The 9,193-nt window shown below is 30.9% G+C and overlaps 1 protein-coding gene across 1 annotated transcript in view; it reads left to right on the forward strand.

The window, feature by feature from the left end:
* The window catches only part of LOC101488772 (probable polyamine oxidase 4), a 9,634-nt gene extending 5,420 nt beyond the window's left edge, over positions 1-4,214 (forward strand). The window contains exons 6-10 of the mRNA XM_004503030.4: positions 1,963-2,048; positions 2,137-2,239; positions 2,448-2,545; positions 2,998-3,427; positions 3,738-4,214. Of these exons, the coding sequence (XP_004503087.1) occupies positions 1,963-2,048; positions 2,137-2,239; positions 2,448-2,545; positions 2,998-3,427; positions 3,738-4,052 (1,032 nt within the window). The 3' untranslated portion in view covers positions 4,053-4,214. The remainder of the gene's footprint in view (positions 1-1,962; positions 2,049-2,136; positions 2,240-2,447; positions 2,546-2,997; positions 3,428-3,737) is intronic.
* Positions 4,215-9,193: the final 4,979 nt, after the last annotated feature.

The following is a 9,193-nucleotide window of genomic DNA, read 5'->3' on the forward strand; positions in this document are numbered from 1 at the left end:
TTTTTCTCTTTTCTCTCTGACTTCAGCACTGGTTAAATGTTTAAACTCCCCTCCTCTGTTTTTAACACTTTCCACACTTTGACTCTGGCCCGTCCCACTCATGGTACTGCTTTTCTGATCTGAACTCAACTTTGATTCTAGGGTTATAGTTTTAGAATAGGGCATGCTACGTGAATTGCCGTTAGTTCTAGAAGCATAACTATAACCATTTTTCATATTGACTAACATGTTCTTTTGTTCAATCAATATAACTTTTTGAATCATTTCTGATAAGGAGTTAAGCTCATACAATTTTACCTCAGCTTGTAGCTCCTGTTTGAGTCCATTCAAGAATATTCCTCTCACAAATTCTTGATCAATGGTTCTCATGGCTCCCACGTATTTTTCAAAATTCTCGACATACTCATCTACGGTGCCTGTTTGTTTCAAGGATAACAATTGCTCAAAAGGATTCTGAACCATTGAAGGTTGGAATCTACGTACCACAGCAATCTTAAAACCTTCCCAATTAGGGTTAGGGTTGCATTTCTCCCACCAATGGTACCAACTCAACGCTTTTCCTTCTAGAGCCATGACTGTAGCTTGCATCTTTTCTTCCTCGGTTACCTCCTTTAACAAAAAGTATCGTTCCAATCTGTGTGTCCATCCAAAAACATCTTCCCCCGCAAAAATTGGAATCTCCAATTTCCGCCATTTTTTCCCTACGAAGAACTTCTTCACTGCGACCTCTATTACTTCCAGTTCCTTCCTGAAACGGACTACCCTGTTCACGATTCGAGCCAAATTTCATCAACAAATCAGTGATTTGATCCTCATGTTTCTTCGCCAGAGCTTCTGCAAACTCAAGTCGAGTTTTCATCTCTTCACGTTCCTGTTCCCAATCGTCATTGGATCTCGCCATGCTTCTCGTCCTCATACGCAGCAGCTCCAAGCGTGGAATTCAGGGCACCAGGATCGGTGCTCTGATACCAGTGTTAATACTGGTATCAATTAGGAATGAATAGCGTAATTGAAACTGAATGGTGGATTAGGATCAATGAACCCTAATCTCTTTGTATTATTGATTGAATAGAAGAATTACAAGGAATTGTAGAGAAAGAAGCAAAACAGATAGATGGGAAGAAAACAGATAGATGGGGAAGAAAACAGAAATCTCTAACTGATTCCCAGAATCAGTTATTCCTACTCCACTGTTTCCAAAAATTAAAGTTAGTTATTTTCATTTAGTGTCAGGCTGACGCCTCACATATACTTTAGTAATAGGTGGCCTACGGTCCTTCTTAGCTCTATCAGATACTAATCAATAAACCGATTATTAAATATCATATGATGATTACCATTGGCTTTGATTAGTTAGTGTTATTTATGTATGAATAGTGCTATTTGTATCACAATGTATGAATTATACGATTCAATGTTTTGTAGTTCTCTTTTCTTTTGTGCTTTTCTCTAACCAATTATCATCAAAGATATTGAAAAGGCAAATAAGATTAATTATCAAATGAGATAAAAAACAAAAGGGGCACTATTAAATATACACTTAATTATTTATTGCTTTATATACCACTCAATCACTTGCTCATATATGGGCTTCATAGAATTACTTGCAGTACAAACTTGTTTGACTATGTCTTTACTCTATTTTCATATTGAATTATGAAATAGATCTCAGATTTTATTCTGTTACTCTTATGGTTAAAATGTTTTGTCAATTCCTATATATTAAATTTTAAATTATTACATGATTAGATCAAGCACTTTACATCATTATCATTTAAATGATATATTTCAACTATTTTATTCTGAATCTTATGATTTGATGCAATTTACGATTCACAGTTTGATAGCTAGGTAAGATGTTGGCACAGTGCAGCAAATGGCCAGTGGTGTTTTTCAATCATCAACCTACTTATTAATATTCTTATTTTAATGTTGAGTTTAATAAGCTTCTGATAATTGCAGACGGGTAAAGTGAGGGATGAGCATCCTGAGGACATTTCAGTTTCCGAAGCGATTTCAATTGTGCTAGATAGGCATCCACAACTAAGGTATCCGATTAAGAAGAGAAATATAATATACAAGCATTGAGACTTGATGTTCCAATCTATCAGTGTAATTAACAACGTTAAACTGCAGGCAGCAAGGACTTGCCCATGAAGTGCTGCAATGGTACATATGCAGAATGGAAGCCTGGTTTGCTGCTGATGCAGATATGATTTCACTCCAAACCTGGGATCAGGCAAGTGCCATTGTATTAGTTGAAGTATATAAAATATCCTCTGGTCTCTAAAGTTAGATAAACTGTTCTTCTGCATTTTATAAATGATTTCATTCGTAAATCTTAATGTGCAAACTTATCATTCGTTTAGATTATTGTTGATATAAATGAATAAACGATGGATTAGTCTCTGAAGTATTGCTTACATTGTTGTGGTTCCTAATTATAGGAACATGTCCTCTCTGGTGGTCATGGACTCATGGTGCAAGGATATAATCCTGTTATAAATGCTCTTGCAAAAGATGTAGATATACGCCTGAACCACAGGTATGACTGCAAAATAATATTCATGATTTAACTAGGTTTTTCTCTCATGATTTATGACAGAATCTGAAATAAATAGAGAAAGAAAGAAGAAAATATATTGATGCCATGTTTGAAGACGAGAGAGTAATATCTAATAAGCACTTCGTGTTAATTAATTGGATGAAGATAAATGTACAATGACAAAATAACTATCGACGTTGTCTTCATCTTTTAAAAATACAGTTAAATAGGAAGAAAAGTTTTATTTTAAAATAAAACTAAAAAGGAACAGGTATTTTAAAGATATCGATAGACATCTCTCTGGCTTAGGTTTAGGTGACTTGATTGATTTGAAACATTTATTTGGTTGATTGAAGATATGTGTCTTCCTTTATCCCCTCTTTATGGTGAGTTAGGTACTTAGGGGGTTAGGGTGCAAGATTGTGATCCTTTTTTAATATCTCACTGTGTAGGGTGACCAAGATATCCAGTGGCTACAATAAGGTAATGGTTACCGTGGAGGATGGAAGGAACTTTGTTGCCGATGCTGCTATCATAACTGTTCCTATTGGAATCCTTAAAGCCAATTTAATTGAGTTTGAACCAAGACTTCCTGATTGGAAAGTTTCTGCAATTTCAGATCTTGGTGTAGGCAATGAAAATAAAATTGCACTAAGATTTGACAAAGTGTTTTGGCCAGACGTAGAACTTATGGGTGTCGTAGCTCCTACCTCTTACTCCTGTGGCTACTTTCTCAATCTTCATAAAGCAACAGGCCATCCAGTTCTTGTTTATATGGCAGCTGGCAGGTTCGCTTATGACCTCGAGAAGCTATCCGACGAGTCCGCTGCAAATTTTGTGATGTTACAGCTTAAGAAGATGTTTCCTGATGCTTCTGAGCCAGTAAGTTAACTTCTCATGTTTTCCAACTCTATAGTCAGTTTCCTTACATTCACATAATTGGCAGTTCGGTATCATTAGATTTTGATCGGTAGTCTCTAATTTTGACCTCACTAAGTCGAGCCTTCATAAAAAATGCTTTTAAAATGTGAGCCATCATCTCAAATATTAAAAGGTGCCGAGTTGCTGACTGTCTGAATGTGGTAGGTTTTTTTACCGTAGTGCATCTGTTTTGTTCTCATGATGCCTATCTTTTTTGAAGTTTACACATTCAACTGCCTGCTTGACATTTTGTTTTGTTGGATTAATGCAGGTTCAGTATCTTGTGTCACATTGGGGAACAGATCCAAACTCTCTTGGTTGTTACTCTTACGATTTGGTTGGAAAATCAATGGATGTGTATGACAAGCTTCGCGCACCTTTAGGTAATCTATTCTTTGGTGGGGAAGCCATGAGCTTAGATAATCAGGGATCTGTACATGGAGCTTACTCTGCCGGGGTCATGGCTGCTGAAAATTGTCAAAGATATCTTTGGGAAAAACAAGGCAATTTAGAAAGCCTGGCTCAAGTTTCTGTTAGGAATGAAACACTAGGAACTACTATACCTCTTCAGATCTCCAGAATATGATTTTTTTTTTCATTTGCTTTTCAAAATGAAAGCTTTTATTTGAATTTGCATATCACAATGGCAAATGCAAATTGTTGGCCATTTGAATGTAATAATCAACAACTATTTTGGGTAGTTATCTATTTCTTATTTTTGAGTCCTTAACATAGGATCACCTTGGCATCTACTTTTTCTCAAGACATGTCATTTTTTTAATCTTCTTTAGGCCGTTACATGAATTTTGAGTCCTCATATCAAGTTGATTTAAGTTAGGTACTAAAAAGTGATATTCATATGAATATAAAATATATACTTGAAAGTGATATAGAGAAATAATAAATTTTGAGAATAAACAAAGGTTAATATATTTCTAGAAAACTTGATTCTAAAAGGGAAAAAACAATGCAAGATGTGTTTACATCCTATTTAAATTAATGTGTCGCCTTAAAGATAAATTACAAAATTATTGAAAGTCTGTCTATTTATGAAAACAAAAAATTGAAAGTTTAGATCGACAAATGATGTATCTATTTTATTCTATGGTGAAAAATGTGTTTTGCATAATTTTGTTTTTACTATTGAATTAATACGTCATATAATTAAATTTAATGAGATATGATGAGAATTATCGATTCATTCAATTGTGGAAATAAACTTATGTATAATACAAAATTATTTTATTTGCCCCATATTAGACAAACAAAATTTGTCTTTTGAAATAATTTATTTCAAATGAACTTGTGTGTAACCCGTCGAACGGAAACAACTACGATCTTTATAAATAAACTGTTATATTAATTTATATATATATATATATATATATATATATATATATATATATATATATCAATTCTCATAAATTTTATTGATATTAAATATATAAGTTGACTTAAAAAAATTTATAATAAAAAAATTTAGGCTTAATTGCAGTTTTAGTCTCTCTATTTTAGCTGAATCGCGAAAGTAGTCCCTCCATTTTGTTTCTCCCCAGTTTTGGTCTCTCAAACAGAATTTTAGTCCAAAATTTGATGAAATTTCATTTTTAAAAGCCGCACTACACCATTTATGATCATATATTTCAGGTATAATTGTTTGCAAATGAGATCTTGAGGCATTGTGTGACTTAAATAAATGCAAAAAAAAAAAAAATGAAATTTCATCAAATTTTGGACCAAAATTCTGTTGAGGGACCAAAACTGGAAAGAAACAAAATGGAGGGACTACTTTCACAATTCAGTTAAAATAGGGGGACTAAAACTGTAATTAAGTCAAAAATCTAATTCTAACCTTACTTAAAACTACTTTTTTACACTGGTCAAAAGCATGACTCCAACCCCATTCTTTAATCTTAACGATGATGCCTTGTTTTTTAATTCTGAACCTTTTTTCTTTCCAAAAAAATTTATTATAAAACAATACTTTTAATTTTAAACAAATAAAAATAATAATTATTAAATAATTAAATAATTAGATGAGATGAAATAAGAATTTTTAAAATAATGAACATGCCATGTATATATTAAGTAAATTAGTAAAGGTAAAGATGAGTAAGTAACTTATAATGAATATTTATTTTTATTATTCAACATAGTATGTTATTTATATGAAATACATGACGTTTAAGAATTCATATCAATTTTGTTGTACCAAGTGGTAAACTACTTTCATTCCGGTACTACTCACAAAATACTAAAGAAAAATAATATTCCTATTACAACAAAAAAATTGCATGTTAGACTTCATTAATCTTTCATGAATCCTTTATAGTATATTAGTAAAATTAAAACGTAACCATTTAAAATAGTAGTTTTTTGAAAAATCATTACACACTTTCACATAAATGTCAACTCGTCAAATCGTGATCGTCAAATAATAGATTTGTCAAGGTAGTGTTTGAAATTTGAAAAACCATTACTTCCATTATTTTTCTTTTCAATGTTCTGAAAATTAAATTGAATTCATGGCTAAAAAGTATAACTAAATTTTATATTTACTTAAATAAATTATTATTTTTCTGACAAATCTTACATAAAAGAGTAGAAATATACATATACAAAAATGTACAATTTTTTGAGACAAAATTTAGAAATATAAACAATAATATATATATATGTATATATATATAACAAAATAGTAATTATTTCTTATAAATAAAATATTATTCGTAATCGATGATGTCAACATTTTGAATTGATGTCTAATCTTCATCCTATTGTACCATTTTGCATTAATTAGTGTCTGATTGTTCTATATACCTCCGAAAGTTCTACAAAAGTCTTCTAAAAAATTTAGTGGAAATGAAATACTATAAGATTTTATGGGACTTCAAAAATCAATGGTAAATAAATCTTGGAAAATTGCTTATGTCTCTAACAAACCCTCCAAAAAAACTAAAAATACCTCTTACTGGAATTGCAGGATTCGATTCGGTAATTAATTGAATTCATGTATCCAGTAACTTAAAATACCGATCCTTTGTAACGGTAAGAACCTTTTTTTTCATTTACTTTGATTTTCAAATAAAAAACTCTCTAAATTTTTATATATCTCAAATCCAACTCAATCTCATTTTTTTTTTAATCTCAAATTTACACTAAAAATCACTTTTTCATTCATCAACTTTTAACCATCCAAAGGTAAGTTTTTTATTTTTTATTTATTTATATTTTTTATTGTAGTGTTTATGCTTATGTTTTTTTATTTGTAAAAGTTTGTATTAATATATAATTAGTTTATAATTGTTGTTGCAATTTTAATATGTGGTTAGGGATCAGTGTTGATGTTATTGTTATGTCAATTGATTGTTGTTGTTACAATTAAGTTTATGTTTTCTAAGTTGTTATATATAGTTGTTGTATATCAAATGTTTGACAAAATATTTTTGATTTGTAATGCGTTTGTAGTGAGATATAATTAGTTTATATTAGCGATCAATAGTGATTTTGTTGTTGTTATGTCAATTCATTGTCATTGTTGAAAAATGACGGATATTGAATAAGTTTTTATAATTATTGTATACTAAGTGTTTGACAAAATACTTTTGATTTGTAATGAGATACAATTAGTTTATGTTGTTGTGGTAACTTAAAGTAGTTTAACTTAGTGATCAATAGTGATTTTGTTGTTGTTATGTCAATTCATTGTTGTTGTTGAAATATGATAAAATGTTGAATAAATTGTTGTATGCCAAATATTTGATAAAATGTTTTTGATATGTAATAAGTTTGTAGTGATATATAATTAGTTTATGATTTAAATATGTCTTTAATCTTTGCAAATATATCACTTTTTGATTTCAATCACCGTAAGTTTTTTTGTTTGGATTTAATCCCCGTAAAATCAAAGACGATTGACTTTGTTCCCTAACGTCAAATTAACATTACAAAAAAAAAAGTATCGGAACACGTGACTCTATAAATGCACACCAACACATCATCTTTTCTGATATATTAAAAATTAAAATATTTTATATTATTAATTATCATTTAATAATTAATGTTATTTTATAAAAAGAGTATGAATAGAAATTAAAAATAGGGTTTAGGGATTTTTGGAAAACTCGTCATCTTTTGTGCCACGACGACTTGCTAGCTCTTTTTTTTTTATTTTTTTTTTATAACTTTTGATTTGACCTTAAGGTTTAAAACCAATTGTCTCTGATTTTATCGTGACTAAATTGAAACAAAAAACTTACGAGAACTAAAATAAAAAAGTGGTATGTTTGCAGGGACCAAAGACATATTTAAATCTTAGTTTATGTTATTGTTGTAGTTTAAAGTACTTTATGTTGTTCAAATTTGATATAGTCAAAATGTGACAAAGTGTTGATTGTTGCATTCAAAGATGGAAAATGACATTGTTTAAATTTATGTTGATGCTGAAGATGTATAGGACAAGATGTCTGCACCACTGTCGCCGCCACTATAACACATGCACCATTTTAGGAATCACCATTATCACCATCGCTGTCGCCACCACATGCTCATGGGTTTCTAGGGGCTCTGTTGACCACGTGGCGGCCCACATATAAGTTGAAGATGTAAATTTTAATTCTAAATTCATTTAATTATGAATTATTTATTTATTTAATTATCAAAAGACTAACAATTGATTTTTTAGATATGTATTCCTCTTAAATGTGTCAACAATAATAGAAAGATATGTCAGCTAAAGATTTCAGCTTCTATTGTGATTTAGTTTTAGAATCCAATCAAAGTCTCCAATTTATCTTATATTGGACGCAAAAGTTGCAAGTTAATAGACACCAACTTGTTCTCCACATTTGTTGAGATGTTGCACAGGGAGACTAACACTTTTCAGTTTTCTATTGGTGAGATGAAAGCGACTCTGAATGATGTGTCACATCTTCTGCATTTTTCCCATCACTGAACACCTCTTAGCATATACATCGCTAGTGAAAGATGAAGGTTGAGTGGCTGCGTAACAATCTTGGGTTCAACTTAGATAATGTGCTGACATAGGTTTAAAGAACAAATGAGCTCATGTCAGATTCTCAACCTTTGAGATGCAATTTTTGATTCATCTAAACAAATTAGTTGAGTTTGCTGACGATGTGATGGAATATCGTCGACTTAACACCATCATATGATATTTTCTCTACCTAGTGAGTATTATTATATTCAGTGATAAAAGTGCAACACACGTCGATGATACATATATTCAATACTTCAGAGACTTGGGTAGTGCTCAAGAGTATGCATGGTGTAGTGTTGCTCTATCTGTCTTGTACAATTAGCTAGGGGATGTCGACAAGACCAAGACAAAACTGTTAGCTAGTTACTTATCCCTCCTCTAGGTAGTTAAGAGTTTATAATTAATAGATTATTTATAATTATGAGTTAATTTAATTGAATATTTTTTTTTATAATACTACTTGAATTTATTGGAATATTTTTATAATTAATTTTTAATCTATTTTTTTTTTTTTACTTTAGGCGTGGATCATGCAAGATTTTTCTATCATCTGGTATGAAGAGTCCCTTCCACATGCATGTTTGTTCGTTCCACATCGAGGTCATCCACTGGGAGAGACATACGAAAATAACTGGATCAATTGGAGATATAAGATTATTGGTTTTTTCCCTACGACGACCACCGTCTGACTCATCTATTGGAGGAAATATGTGGCTACTCTAGTTAGA

The sequence above is a fragment of the Cicer arietinum genome, chromosome 6, assembly GCF_000331145.2.
Source record: "Cicer arietinum cultivar CDC Frontier isolate Library 1 chromosome 6, Cicar.CDCFrontier_v2.0, whole genome shotgun sequence".
NCBI lineage: Eukaryota > Viridiplantae > Streptophyta > Magnoliopsida > Fabales > Fabaceae > Cicer > Cicer arietinum.